The sequence below is a fragment of the Muscardinus avellanarius genome (assembly GCF_963383645.1).
Source record: "Muscardinus avellanarius genome assembly, chromosome: 11".
In the NCBI taxonomy this organism is placed as follows: domain Eukaryota; kingdom Metazoa; phylum Chordata; class Mammalia; order Rodentia; family Gliridae; genus Muscardinus; species Muscardinus avellanarius.
The window spans coordinates 73031069-73046580 of record NC_137797.1 but is presented as its reverse complement, the minus strand read 5'-3'; the positions used below and the strand labels follow the sequence as shown (position 1 = coordinate 73046580).

Here is a 15512-nt window from a genome sequence, read left to right as displayed (position 1 = left end):
TGGGGTTCCTGGAAGCCCTTATACCTCCAGGCTACACTCCCAGACCTATTTTTTTATATATATTTTTTTGAAACAGGGTCTCTTAAGCCAGCACAGCTGGCTTCGAACCTGCGTGATCCTCCTGTCTCCGCCTCCCAAGCACAGTGATTACAAGCGTGCGCCACCACACCAGGTCATGAATTTCTATTTCTATAAATAGAAACCTTTTAAATATTTTACCAATTTAGCTGGGTGTGGTGGTGCACAATTGTAATCCCAGTAATTGGGAAGCCAGCCTTAGCTACTAAGTGATGATTTAACTTCAACAATTGCTACACACCCAGCCCTATTTTTAATTCTTTATTTTAAAACAGGGTCTCATTAAGTTGCAAAGGGCCTCACCAAGTAGGTGAGACTGGCCGCAAACCTGCAATTCTCCTGTCTCAGCCTCCCATGTACTGGGATTACAAGTATGTGCCACCACACACACCTGGCATACAATTGCTAAAATTTAATAAATATGAAAAGAGAAATATCTCAGCTCCAAGAGAACTTTTTTCTTTTTTTTCTTTTTTTTTTTTTACGGTACCGGGGATGGAACCCAGGGGCATTTTACCTCTGAGCTACACCCCCGCCCAGTTTTTTTATTCTTTATTTCAAAACAGGGCCTCACTAACTTGTAAAGGGCCTCACTAAGTAGCTGAGGCTGTCCATGAACCGCAATCCTCCTGTCTCAGCCTCCCAAATGTTGGGATTACAAGTGTGTTGCCACCACACCCGGCTCTCTAAGAGAATTTTTTTTTTTTTCTTTTTGGTGGTACTGGGGATGAAACCCAGGGGCATTCTACCTCCGGGATACACTCCCAGACCTATTTTTTTATATTTTGTCTGGAAACAGGGTCTTAGGCCAGCTGAGGCTGGCTTCGAACCTACGTGATCCACCTGTCTCAGCCTCCCAAGCACGGGGAGTACCAGTGTGTGCCACCACGCCCAGCTCTCTAATAGAGTTTTAAAAACCCAATAAGTTAAGAGTACAAACAGGTAATTCTAATTAACTAAAAAGAATTATAATGAATAGCTATTTGATTTCTTCTCACTGAAAATGAAGTAATTAAGAAGAAAAATATCAAAAACAAATAACTTACAGTTCTTTGATCCACAGCTCTGCTTGGAAGAACGTAGGACTATAGGCAGGGGAAAAAAAGAAGCAGAAGGCTTATGAGAAAACTGAACTATTTTTAACAAAAGAAATCATTTACATAGTTTATAAAATACTTTATGGAATAAGAAAAGGTATCTAAGTGACATACTATTATAATCATAAAATAACTGCAATAATATTACCTGATAATAAAATTTATAAAAATGTTATTTGAGAATAAATAAAAACAAATGAGTCATCTGCTTATGTGTTAGTTAAAAAGATGACCCAGAGTTTAGCAGAGAAATTAAAGTTAGCATTTCCCCCTATTTGCATGAGAACATTATGTGTGAAAAGAGCATATCACTCCTCAAAATAATTAAGCTATTAACAGACTCTTCCCAAATGACTCAGGTAGACAGATTTACTAATGATTTATCAAATATATAGATTCTTGGATTTCTTGTCAGTGTTAAGTCAAAACATATCCAACCAAATCACAGTATATTATGAATACCCCCACCCACCAAATATTCAGTATCAAATGGCTAATGAGCCATGAGCCAAAACAGAGAAACAGCAACACAGCTTCATTCCAAAGTTGAAAGGCCAATTCCGTTCTATGTGGCTCCAGCTAACAATCCAACTAAATAATACTTAGTAGTCTCAGGCATGTTAATTGTCCTAATATAGGCTTCTCCTTTATCTCAACTTCTTTTCTTGCAAATCCCTAAGGGATTTATCACAGAAACAGAAGAGGAACCATCACCTTTCCAAAGGAAACTATTAGATAAACAGTAAAAATAAAAAGCATCAAATTGAGAATTAAGGGACCTATATCTCATGGAGTTGTCCCCTTTTCATTTATGATTTTGAGCAAGTCACTTCACCTCTATGGGCCTTGGTTTTAAGACTTGTAAAATATTATTTGATTAGGGACCCTTTTGGTCCTTAAATCGCTATAATTTATCCCAGTAAGGACAAGAACAGGGCTCAGAGGATATACTTTGTTCCTCAGCCTAACTCTGGAGAATTAGTACTCCCAGTAATCCTTAGACTCTTATTCTACTGCCTCTTCACTGCCACTGATGTTAACAAGGGCCTATTGCCTTGGCACAATGATAGAACAAGCTAGAAAGCCACAGAAATCAGTGGTAGAACTGTGAGGTCTGTAATGTATGATGCTAAAAACAAATGAACATGGTAAGATAATTATTATACAATATGTAACAAAAATCATCCGGTATTTCAAATTATGAATTATGCTATTCAAATTTGTTCACTTCCCTTATTAGAATATAAATTGATCAGAATAGAAGTTTTTGTCTATGTTGTAAACTACTGTATTTTCTGCAACTAGAATAGTGCCTGACACAAAGAAGAGACTTAATATTTGTTGAATAAATAAAGAAGAAGCAAGTACTTCTCTTCAATGGATGAAAGTATCTACTGGCTTAGGAAAGCCAAATGTACAGAAAAATTTGCTTTTCCAAAGAGATTATGGATTATTTCTCATATAACTTAAGTATATATTAACAGACAACTATTACTTAGTGATCTATATGTAAAACTCTGCTCTAGGTGTTTTACATATTAGTTAAGCTTCATGATAATCCTCATATTACTTAATCCTCAATATAATATGTAACAAGGAATTATTACTCAAATTGTACAAGGAAACTAAGGTTCAGAAGAATAATTTGTCTTGGAAGAGCAAGGATTAGAAACTTTATCTGTCCAATTCCAAACTCTATTCTTTCTAATAGTGTTAAAATGCCTTTGAGCAGACTCACTAAACAAAAGAGAAAAAATGAGTACTTGAGCTACTCAAGAGGATTTGAGGCTCTTTAGGTGTGGTTAGATTTAGAATATCCCCTGAAGAGCTCATGTATTAATGCTCAGAGTTGAGAAATTAAGTCATGAGAACTGTAATCTCATCAGTATGTAAATCCATTGTGATGGGTTTACTGCATGGTAACCTAGGCAGGTAGGGTGTGGCTAGAGAACGGGGCTCCCTGGGAATGTGGCCTTATGGACTAGGTTTTTGTCTCTGAGTCCCCTTGCTTGTTGCTCTCTCTTGCTTCTGGCCTCCAGGATGTGAGAGAGCCCTTATTCTCTTCTTCCTCTCTCTGCCTCCTGCCACCAGGCCCTGAGCTCCACAGATGTAACCTGGCCTGACATGGACTGAAACTCTTGAGGTCTCCAAAAAGCTGTGAGCAAATAAATCTTCCTTCTTCTTGGATGTGTGGTCAGTCTTTCTGGATTATAGCAGTGAGAATGTTGACTGAGACACTAAGAAATTCATTTATTTGGCAAAGATTTATTTACTAAGCATATCACATGCCAGGTACTGTCAGCACTGGGTGTTAGTACAAAGGTATTAGCAACAAAAAAGGTACAGGGATGGGGGTTAGGACTAACGTTATCTAGAGCAATCAGAGAAACTGAGAAAACACCTTGATTAGATTTGGAAAAGTAAAGTAACAACTTACCAAATTGCCAAGAAGAAAAGAGAATTCCAGGGAGAAGGATCAGAATGTATAAAGGTAGAAAAATATGAACTAGCATGTCATATTCTGGGAAACAGAGGTAGACCTAAACTGCAGGAATTTAACTGAGGTAGTGGCAGGAAATTAAGAAGAGAGCCAATCAAGCAGGCCTTGGAGGACTAGGCTACAATTTCAATAGCATAATCAGCTTTACCCAACAAATCATTTCTTCTATCTTATTCTTTAGTCATCAATAAACCAAATTTCTCATAAAAAATAGACTTAGTAAAGAACCCTTAAGGAACTAAAATAACTTATTTTTCTTATGGTACTGGGGATCGAACCCAGGGTCTGGCATGCTAGGCAAGCCCTCTATTACTAAGCTACACCCACAGACCTGTGAGAGCACTTTCTAACTGAGATCAACTTTTTATCCCAAGGAAAAACCCTACTTTCCCACACTTTTTGTAAAATACTTTTAAAGGTGCTTTATCTGTAAGTTATTCTTCACAATTCTATGGTTAGGCACTAATATTAACATCTAATTGACAAGTAAACTGAGGTTCAGATGAATAAATTCTTCAAAGTTATAGTAAGCCTGAAAAAGTCAACATTCAAAACCAGGCCTGACCCCCCCCCCCAAAAAAAAACAACTAAGAAATAAGGAATAAAAACTGTAGTCGTTCTGGATTAACAGAGAATTTTAAGGAATACATAAAGCTTAGAATGAATAGAGAGCTGCAAAGAGTAATGAAACTGAATTTAGAAAGAACATTCTAGTATTTCAAATCTTCTCAATGGAAAACAGGTATTACTATCCTAGTAACTGAACTCCTAAAGTCATAATATGGCAAATACAGCAATCTACATAGTAACCTACTGAAATACAGAGGAAGAAGTATTTAAAATCTCCCAGAAAGGTAAAGTTTCATATGAAAGGTCAGTTGATTCAGATTTAAAAGAAGGAGAGTACCTCCAGGTAGACAAGCTGAGGGGACATTCCAAGAAAAAACACTGAATGTGAAAGCCAAAAAAAAAAAAAGCATATCATATTTACAAACTAAAAAACACACAAAAGTCTTCATATTTCATATTTCCCCATTCACTTCCATTATGTCTCTGCTCAACTGGCACTTCATCAGACTTGACTCAAACACCCTAAACAGCATCCTACAACCCTAGTTTACATATTACTCTATTTTTATTCACAGCTTTTATGTTGGGGGGTACTGGAGGTGGAACCCAGGGGCCTTTGACCACCAGGCTAAACCCCTAGAACCCTATTTTATTTTTTATTTTAAAACAAGGTTTTGCTAAGTTACTGAAAGCCTCACTAAGTTGCTGAGGCTGTCCTCAAACCTGTAATCCTCCCGTTTTAGCCTCCCAAGTACTGGAATTACAGATGTGCATATCCACGCTTGGCTTATTTGCAGCATTTGTAATCACTAGACATTATGTTTATTTGTTTACTACTTGTCTCCTATCATTTTTCTCAACTAAAATGCAGCCCCTTCAGAGCAGGGACTTTTTTATTTATTTTTTTGCAAGTCTGGGGATGGAACCCAGGGGCATTCAACCTCCGAGCTATACCCCCTGCCCTATTTTTTATTCTTTATTTTGTAACTGGGTCTCATTGAGTTGCAGAGGGCCTCACTAAGTAGCTGAGGCTGTCCGCGAACAGCGATTCTCTGGTCTCAGCCTCCCGAATGCTGGGATTACAAGCGTGTGCCACCACGCCCGGCTGAGCAAGGACTTCTTATTCCTGCTATTCTCCACACAGTCTATTCCTGGCACACAGTAAACTCTCAATTATACTTGTTAAAGAAATGTGCAACAGAAAGTGAGGTTTGGAAGAGGAATTGCTCTGTATATTATACTCAGGAGTTTGGGTTTAATTCTATGTTTGCCAAGCCACCCTTAAAGAAGTTTTAACTAATGATCATTAAGCTCCTTTAGTGAATGATCAAATATAAATTTTAGAAAGATCATTTGAGTTACAGCATGGAAGATGGACTGAAGAACAAAGTAAAAGAATGGATTAGAGAATGCAATATGGTGAAATGAATGAAGAATAAAATGAAGGCTGGTGGAAAGAATAATAATTAGAGACTGAAACAATTAAAATAATACATTACGTTTGAATTGAGGAAGTTTTAGTGAAGAAATTTTGATTAAAGAAAGAGAAAATAGTATGATGTTAAGAGTGAGCCGGGCGTGGTGGTGCACGCTTGTAATCCCCGTGCTTGGGAGGCTTAGACAGGAGGATAACACGGGTTCGAAGCCAGCCTCAGCTACTTAGTGAGGCTTTTCAGCAACTTAGTGAGACCCTATTTCCAAATAAAATATTAAAAAAAGGTCTGGGAGTATAGCCCGGAGGTAGAAAGCCTCTGGGTTCCACTCCCAGTACCACCAAAAAAAAAAAAAAAAAAAAAGTGACCATTATCCTAAGTTTACCTGGGAGCTGGAGTCTGAGAATCTTTCACTTGGAGTAAAATCACAGAATCTGATCCTAAACAAAGACAAAAGCACTTCATGATTAACAAAATTCCATCCAGTTATATTTTCTAATGTCTTTGGTTCCTAAACTGTGTTACAGTCAATTCTACAATAATAACGCAGCATAATGTTGAAGGTAAGATGAAAGAGGAAAAAAGGCAGGTCTATTTCCTCTGAGACCAGAAACAAATTTTAGTGAAGAACCTGCCTCACAAATAAGAAAGTCACTCTGAAATATATGCACATTTGCCCTTGAGCATCTATTCATGGGCTATGCTTGCTCTTTCTGCTTCCTCTTTCTTAGAAATGAGGATGTACCAAGATTTCTTAAAAGCTTTGAGTTCAAAAGGAACCATGAAACTGAATTAGGTGAAAGGGAAGAAAAAAAGAAGTGATACTATAGGAGAAGTCTAAAAAGCATAAATTTTAATATTCTATACTTATTTTCTGTGTTAATTTCTCATCAAGGGCAGGAATCATGTCCTTTTAAGTGCTAATATTAGAACCTCATTTAAAGGGCTGGAGATATTGATTAGTGAGAAAACACTTGACTAGCATGTTCTAGGCCCTGGGTACCATTTTCAAGTACTCCCCCCTCACATACAAATGTACAGAACCTTCTTGAGAGCATTTATTAAACGATACAAACAAAATAATTAAATAATGCAATTTAGTATGTCTAATGCAATTTTAGTATGTCTAGTTGTATCTAAGTATCTGCAACACAATGTGTTTTTCTGAGGCTAAAGGTTTTTGTGCAGTCCTGGGTATTGAGCCCCTGTCTCTAAGTATGCTAGCCAAGTGCTCTAACACTGACACATATCGCCGGCCTTTTTAAAGTGACAGTTCCCAGTAAATCATTTCAAAAATGTAACATAAGTTTTCATGGGTATGGAGAGCTATATAGTATTTCCACCATGGTTATGCCACCAAAATCTTCAGAAAGTAATGAGTGAAGTAAAAAAGAAAAAAAATAATCAAATGAACTGAGGAAGAAAGGGAGAATCTTGAATGGTGTTCAAGCGATCAAAAGATTTCTAATGTCCAACCACTTAACTTAAAACTTGTTTTAGCCGGGCGTGGTGGCACGCGCTTGTAATCCCAGCATTCGGGAGGCTGAGACCCGGAGGATCGTGGTTCGCGGACAGCCTCAGCCACTTAGTGAGGCCCTGTGCGACTCAGTGAGACCTGGTTTCAAAGTAAAAAATGAAAAATAGGGCAGGGAGTGTAGCTTGGAGGTAGAATGCCTCTGGGTTCCATCCTCAGACCCGCAAAAAAAAAAAAAAAACTTGTTTTAAGTTATATACCCAAGTACATACCATAAGTACATACACAATACATACCAAAAAATGGGGACACCAGGACACCGCTGAGCGTGGTGATACTAGCTTATAATCCCAGTACTTGGGAGGCTGAGAAAGGAGGATGGCAAGTTCATTGCCAGCCTCAGCTACTTAGTGAAACCATCTGCTACTTTGTGAAACCTTATTTCCAAATAAAGAATTAAAAAAAAAAAAAGAGGGATGGGGTATAGTTCAGAGGTATAATGTCCCTGGGTTCAATCCCCAGTACCACACACACACAAAAAAATTGGGAGACACTAATTATAGTAAAATGTTAAATGACCAATATTGAGACACTAAATTATTTGTTACCTAAAACTTAGGGAGAAAAATCCTTTTGTTTCCAAAACTTGCTGAAAATCATTCTAAAATATATAAACCTTCTATAAAGGTTTAGTAAGTATTACAAGGTAAATATTTATACTCCAATACTTATTTGATTTTTTTTTAAAAGGAACTGAGAATTGAACCAGGGACATTCTAAGCTCCAAGCTATACCCCAGTCCTATATTTTATTCTTAATTTATTCTGAGGCTAATTTATTCCCTGCTTATTTTATGTTTCAAAACTTCTAGAAGCCAGGCGTGGTGGCACATACTTGTAATCTCAGCACTCAGGAGGCTGAGACCAGAGGATTGCAGTTTGCGGACAGCCTCAGCTACTTAGTGAGGCCCTCTATAAAAAAAAAAAAAAAAAAAAAAAAAAAAATAGGGCCAGGGCTGTAGCTCAGAGGTCAAATGCCCCTGGGTTCCATCCCCAAACCTGAAAAACAAAACAAAACAAACAAAAAACAAAAAAAAAAAATCTAGAAGCCGGGCATGGAATTCCAGCATTTGGGAGGCTAAGACAGGAGGAAAGAGGTTCGCAGACAGCCTCAGCTACTTAATGAGGCCCTTTGCAACTCAGTGAGACCCTGTTTCAGAATAAAAAATTCAAAATAGGGCTGGGAGTATAGCTCAAAGGTAGAATGTTCTTGGGTTCCATTCCCAGTACTGCAAAAAAGCAAAAAACAAACTCCTAGAAGCTAGGCGTAGTTGTACATGATTATAATTCCAGCATTTGGGAGGCTGAGACAGAAGGATCACAGTTCTTAAGACAGCCTCAGCTACTAGTGAAGCCCTTTGCAATTCAGTGAGACCCTATTTCAAAATAAAGAATAAAAAATAGAGCTGGGGTATAGCTCAAAGTTACCTTTGAGCTATGCCCGATTTCCATCCCCTGTACCACAAAAACAAACAAATAAACAAACTCCTAGAACATTAGAGAACTTCATTTTTATTGTAAAATAACAGAAACAGAAAATGCTGAGGCACCTGAGATGAATGTACTCTGACTCTAGGCTCTGCTCAAGAAGCTAACCATTTAAATAAATCATTTGCATCATGATGTAAGAAAAGAACATCTTAAAACTAAAGAGTATATTTCAAGCATGGTGGTGCACACCTTTAATTCCCAGTATTTGGGAGGCTGAGATAGGAAGATTGAAGGTTCAAAGCTGGCCCCAGCAATTTAGTGAGGCTCTCAGCAACCTATCCAGACCCTGTTTCCAAATAAGGGGAAAAAAATGTCTAGGGGGTGTAGCTCAGACATAGAATGCCTCTAGGTTCAATCCCTAGTAACACACACACAAAAAAAGAGTATCTTATTCATAGGTTTAATTTCTTTATATCATGGTTAAATAAATCATATATTTAAAATATCATATGTGTTCAATTATATGTATATTACAAGTTACCTGTACTTGATGCAGTTAACAGTTAACTGGCTGTTAGGATTAAAAGTACAGTTATTTGGTATCGTTTTTACCTTCAGATTGTGTACTTGATGCTGGCAAATCATTTGGCTGATGTGGAAGAGAGGGGTGATGGTGGGGCTGATGGCAAAGATCAGAATCTTTGGATCCGAATGCGACATCTGGGGTATATGATGATAGGGAATATGCACTGTGAGACAGCTGTTCCTGGGTAGTTAAAACACTGGCAGATCCAGATGATGAAGTGTCAGAGCCAATGATATGAGATGCACAAGAGTTTCCATTTTTAAAAAGTGAGTCTTTCAAAGTATTCCTATTGGAACTAAGACATCGAGACCTAGAAAGAGAAGGATATAGTTTCAACACCAAACAAACTATAGAATTAAATTCATCTGAAAGATGCTTCTATAACTCACAGGTGTAAAGGAAAGTGTGTGGTGGGTTTGGCTACAGAGAACTGTTTCCCTGTGACCATCTGTAGCAGCTGTCTGTAGATCTCTCTCTCTTCTTCTTGAACTGTCTAAAAGAGAAAAAGATAACAAGATCTTATATACATCAAATGAAACAAATATTTCTCAAAGTAGCATCTAGATGAGATCTCAGAAGCCATGCCAAAGACAAAGTCCTGAGACAAATGAGAATTATAGGACATTAAGGATATATTAGAAAATTGTGTGCCATGTGTGGTGACGCACGCTTGTAATCCCAGCATTTGGGAGGGTGAGACAGGAGGATCGTGGTTCATGGACAGCCTCAGCTACTTAGGCCCTTTCTTTGCAACTCAGTGAGACCCAGTTTCAAAATAAAGAATAAAAAATAGGGTCAGGGGTGTAACTCAGAGGTAGAATGCCCCTGGGTTCCATCCCCAGTGCCACAAAAAAAAAAAAAAGAAAAAGAAAATTGTGTATAAGAGGAGTAGAATAAAATAAATCTTGGGTAGTAAGTTCTAGAAGATTATGAATCATAGATACAAAACAAGAGTACAGAGAAAATATAGGATATGAAATCAGAAATCAGAAGGATAGTAGGCAATCACTATTAAGTCAAACGATAGAGTCCCAGAAAAAAAACACATTTAAAGACTTCTAAATAAGAATTCCAACAAATCCCTATGTCCGGATATCTGTTAGATCAGAAGGAGGTAATCAGAATAATGAAGATAAGTTGGAGAAGATATTGCCAACAGTTTCCTATTCTCTCCAAATATAGGTAATTTTCAGCCAGTGGTGGCTTCATCTCCAACATTATTATCCTTTACTTCTCTAAATTCCAATGCTAAATTGAGGGGAAACCACATATGCCATTCACTCACTGACTTGAGAACTATCACTATATTCCAGTCACTAGAGATATTCCAGTCACAAGAACTATACTAAAGTATAGTTCTTGCCTTTGTAGAGTTTACATTGCAGTTAAAGAAATAAACAAACAAAAAATTAAGTGGTACAATTAAAAGACAAGGGAAACAGCAGGAACAAACCTCTCTAAAAAGGTAGTATTTCAGCAGAAGCCTAAACCAAGGAAATAAATCATACAAATAGAAGAGTATTCCAGGGAAAAGAATAGTAAAAGCAAAGCCCTGAGACAGGATGTGTCTAAAAAGTAGTAAGGCCAATGTGAATGAAGGTAAGAGAAGAAAGAAATGAGGTACAGGCAGTCAGTTCAATTCTTCTTTTAGGAAGGGCTGGTTCTCTTCACCTTGAAGTGAAGCCCCCCTCTTTGTTTCCCTTTGGGTGAAAAGGAACAGTACTAAGGATTGAACCCAGGAGGGTTCTACCTCAGAGCTATATCCCTAGCCCCATTTTATCTTTTCTTTTGAAACAGAGTCTTCTTGCTAAATTGCTGAGGTTCTCAGCTTAATTGCTGAGGCTGGACACAAACCTGTGATCCTCCTGTCTCAGCTTCCCAAGTACTGGTATTACAGGTATGTACCAGGTACACAGCTAATCCCCCCCCCCTTTATCCTTTATCCCCCTATTAAAGTTTTGCCTGTATATTCCAGATAGTGAAGCTTTGCCTGTATATTTTCCCTTAAACTTGAGGGGGGGTCACTTAGCAGAGAACCAGATTATATTAAGTTCCTATAACCACATGAAAGTATCTACTCTATTCAGATTCCCTGAAGCAGAGATTATGTTCACTAAGTAACATGTTTCAGCAATTTTTTCTAAATCTTACACAGTTTAACACAGCCACCAATCTTCCCAGAAATAACTTTAAGCATTGTGTCAGGGTTGGCAGCATCTTTCATCGTGACATATCATTATATGCCTAAGGCTCTTACTCAGTTAAAAATGTCTGTCAAAGCCAGGTGTGGTGGCACATGCTTGCAATCCCAGCATTCGGGAGGCTGAGACTGGAGGATCTCCGTTGGTGGACAGCCTCAGCTACTTAGTGAGGCCCTCTGCAACTTAGTGAAACCCTGTTTCAAAATAAAGAATAAAAAACAGGGCAGGGGATATAGCTCGGTGGTCGAATGCCCCTGGGTTCCATCCCCAGACCCGCAAAAAAAAAAAAAAAAGTCTGTCAAGTTGGGCTCAGTGGCCAACATCTGTGATTCCAGCACTTGGAGGCTGAGACAAGAGAACTGCAAATTTAGCCAGTCTCAGCAACTTGGTGAGATCCTCCACAGCTCAGACCCTCTTTCCAAATAAACAATAAAATAGGGCTGGGGGTGTAGCTTAGAGGCAGAATGCCCCTGGGTCAATCCCTAATACCACACACATGTTAAAAAAAAAATATTTATTAAAAGAGAATGGAAACTGAGCATGGTAGCATATAATCCCTGTACTTGAGAAGCTGAGAAAGGAAGATTGCAAGTTCAAGGCCAGCCTTGGCCTTAGCAAGGCCCTTACAACTTAGACCCTGTTTCAAAATAAAAATTAAAATAAAAAAAAAAAAAAGAAAAGGCTGGGGATATGGGTCAACGGTAGAAAGCCCATAGGTTCAATCCCTAGTACACACACACACACACACACACACACACACACACACACACACACACACACAAGCAGAATGAATGAATTACAAAGGTAAATACTATCTTTTCCTCTTGACTCTTGTTGCTACATAGTAAATCATAATTATAATGTTAGTATAATGTTACTCATCTACTAGAACATACTTGACCTGTGAGGCATGACAACTTCCTATGGGAAATAATCCTTACATTTGAATAGATAAGTGATAAGCAAAGGAAAAACTAATTAAGCATTTGTTTAAAGAATGAACATAGAAGAAAAAATTTGCAATGTTCTATGTGAAAAACATTAAACTCCATTACTTTATTCCCTAGACAATAATACCATACTCCAGATAATGGTATTCTCCCTTTCTAGTGTTTGTGAAAAGACTGCTTACAGTACTGAGCATACACTGCAGTAACACCATAAAAACAATAAAAAGACAATTAAGAGGTATGAATTATTATCAATAACCAAGTCTATATGTTTTGATATTCTGTTAGAAACAGAACATTTGAGAAACCTAAAAGCCATAATTAAAATAAGTGTCTATATTAAAATCTAAAATGGCTATTTTGAAGATTTTTGGGGGGTTTGAGGGGGCAATCGAGATTGGACCCATGGGTATTCTACTTTTAAGCTACACACCCCAACCCTCTTTAATTTTTTATTTTGAAATAGGTTCTTATTAAGTTGCTGAGGTTCTCATTAAGTTGTTGTGGCTGACGTCAAGCCTATGATCCTCTTGTCTCAACCTCGAAAGTACTAGGATTATAGGCCTGCACCACCACATCTGGCATGAAGATTTAAGGAGAGCAAGATGAAACATCATTACAGATTATAAGACTGTAAAAGAAATCTTTGTTGACAAACTCAATAGAGACCTATTCTATATAGAGAAAAGCTATGTTACCGGGTACTGTACTGACTAGAGTTTTTTTGTATTACCCCCTTCATGTAAGTCTTGACTCCACTTTTCTAGTATACCAAATAATTGATATACATTAAGGTTAGTAACAGATTGTCTCAAGGAATAGTAAGATGACGGGAAATCAGACCACCTGGGTCATGAAAACTAGTTCTGAATTAACTAAGTATTTTAATGTTTATTTCCACTGCCCAACCAAATTGGATTTTTGAAAAACCTTTGACTGTATTATCACATCATAGAGAGGACAGCAAAACATTTAATCTAGTATTAGGGGTTATTTCGGATAGTATTTCCTGGTACCAAGGGAAGAGTTTTCCCTTACATCACATAGCAAAATGATTTCTTAGAATAACTTTTAAACTTATAAATAAGACACAAAGAATAGAAGAATCATAAAGTAACTGCAAATTAAGAGAAATCTAAATTAATTCAATGTAAAAACCTGATTAAAAAACTAATTTACCACACACAAAAGTACCTTCTAAATTATTTCCCAATAAATGTAACTTCAAAGAAAAGTTTCTGACCCCATATGACCTCACAACCATTGCAGGACACAAAATGAACAGGAATATATTATCTATATTCCAAGTAACTATCCAAGGTTCTTTAAACTTCAGATGTTCAGTTTAAATGATGGTTTTAAGAGATTAAAGTACTTTTCACTGTTTTATATGTTAACTTAGGGTCCATAAAGATTTTTTTTTTAATGACAGGAGGCACTTTTCTGTTTGGGGTTTTATGAAGACAATAAACATTGGTATGTTATAGTCTATGTATACCAAACAAATAAAAAAAATGCACAAGAAGGCAAGTTGCTCAAAACTGCAAACACAATCCTGTTTGGAGCACCTGGTACTGTAAAGTAAAAGAAAAAAATCCTTCTCTGTATAATTTTTTTTTACTTGAATTAGGAAATTAACAGAAAAAGAAGCAATAATTGGATTATTTGTTAAAGTTAAGGAAGTTGGCTAATATTACATTTTAAAATCTAATATGGGCTGGGTGTGGTGGATTAAGGAGGATCACCTGTAATCCTAGTACTGGGGAGGCTGTGAGACAGGAGGATCACAGGTTCCAGGCCAGTGTCAGCAAGTAGAACAACTTATCAACCTAGCAAGAATTTATTTAATAAAAAATACATAAAGCTGATCGTGGTGGCACATGCTTGTAATCCCAGCATTTGGGAGGCCGAGACAGGAGGATTGTGGTTCACAAACGGCCTCAGCTACTTAGTGAGGACCTTTGCAACTCAATGAAACCCTGTTTCAAAATAGAGAATAAAAAATAGGACCGGGGGTGTAGCTTGGAGGTAGAAAGCCCCTGGGTTCGATTCCCAACACTACACACACCAAAAAATAAAAAACTAAGCTGGGCGTGGTGACACACGCTTGTGAGAACCTTACTAAGTAGCTGAGGCTGGCTTTGAACCTATGTGATCCTCCTGTCTCAGCCTACCAAGTACTGGGATTACAAGCATGTGCCACCATGACCGGCTAGATGATGTTTCTATAAGAGGCTCCATCATAATATTGAACTGAGCCAGGAGTGGTGGCACACACTTTTAATCCCAGCATTCAGGAGGCTGAAACCGTGGAATGGCAGTTTGCGGATAGCCTCAGCTACTTAGGCCCATTGCAACTCTGTGAGACACTGTTTCAAAATGAAAAATTAAAAAATAGGGTGGGGGTGGGGGTGCAGCTCGGAGATCAAATGCCCCTGGGTTCCATCCCCAGACCACTAAAAATTAGTAATAAATAAAATAATAATAATAATATTGAACTGACTGGGCATGGTAGCACACAACTGTAATCATAGCACTTGGGAGGCTGAGACAGAAGGATCACAGGTATGAGACCAGCCAATAATTTCAGTACGAGGGAGACTGAGAGAAGATTTTAAGTTTAAGGACAGCCTCAACAATATAGTGAAACTCTGCAAACTGGCAACCTTGTTGCCAGTTTTTAAAAAAAAAATTTAAAAAGACCTGGGGATGTAGCTCAGAGGTAGATTGCCCCTGGGTTCAATCCAAAGCATCACAAAAAATAAAAATAAAAAAGGGTTAGAATGTTAGTACAGCTGGGCGTGGTGGCGCTCGATTATAATCCCCGCGCTTGAGAGACTGAGACAGGAGGATCCCGCAGGTTCAAAGCCAGCCTCAGCTACTTAGTGAGGCTCTCAGCAATTTAGTGAGACCCTGTTTCCAAATAAAGTATAAAATAGGTCTGGAAGTATAGCCCAGAGGTAGAAAGCCTAGTACCACAAAAAAACAAAAACAAAACAAAACAAAAGAATGTTAATACAAAAAACCCTGAAATACAAGAATACAAGAATATAAAAACAAGCCAGAGCCATGCATGGTGGCATATGCTTGTAATCCCAGCATTTGGGAAGCTGAGACAAGAGGATAATGGTTC

General features: G+C 37.8%; 1 protein-coding gene across 1 annotated transcript in view; it reads right to left on the bottom strand.

Annotated features, from left to right (window-relative positions):
• The window catches only part of SENP1 (SUMO specific peptidase 1), a gene marked incomplete at both ends in the record, with an annotated part of 78573 nt that overhangs the window by 24023 nt on the left and 39038 nt on the right, over positions 1-15512 (bottom strand). The window contains 4 exons of the mRNA XM_080706432.1: positions 1125-1163; positions 6064-6118; positions 9255-9538; positions 9618-9721. Coding sequence (XP_080562558.1) covers positions 1125-1163; positions 6064-6118; positions 9255-9538; positions 9618-9721 — 482 coding nt within the window. The remainder of the gene's footprint in view (positions 1-1124; positions 1164-6063; positions 6119-9254; positions 9539-9617; positions 9722-15512) is intronic.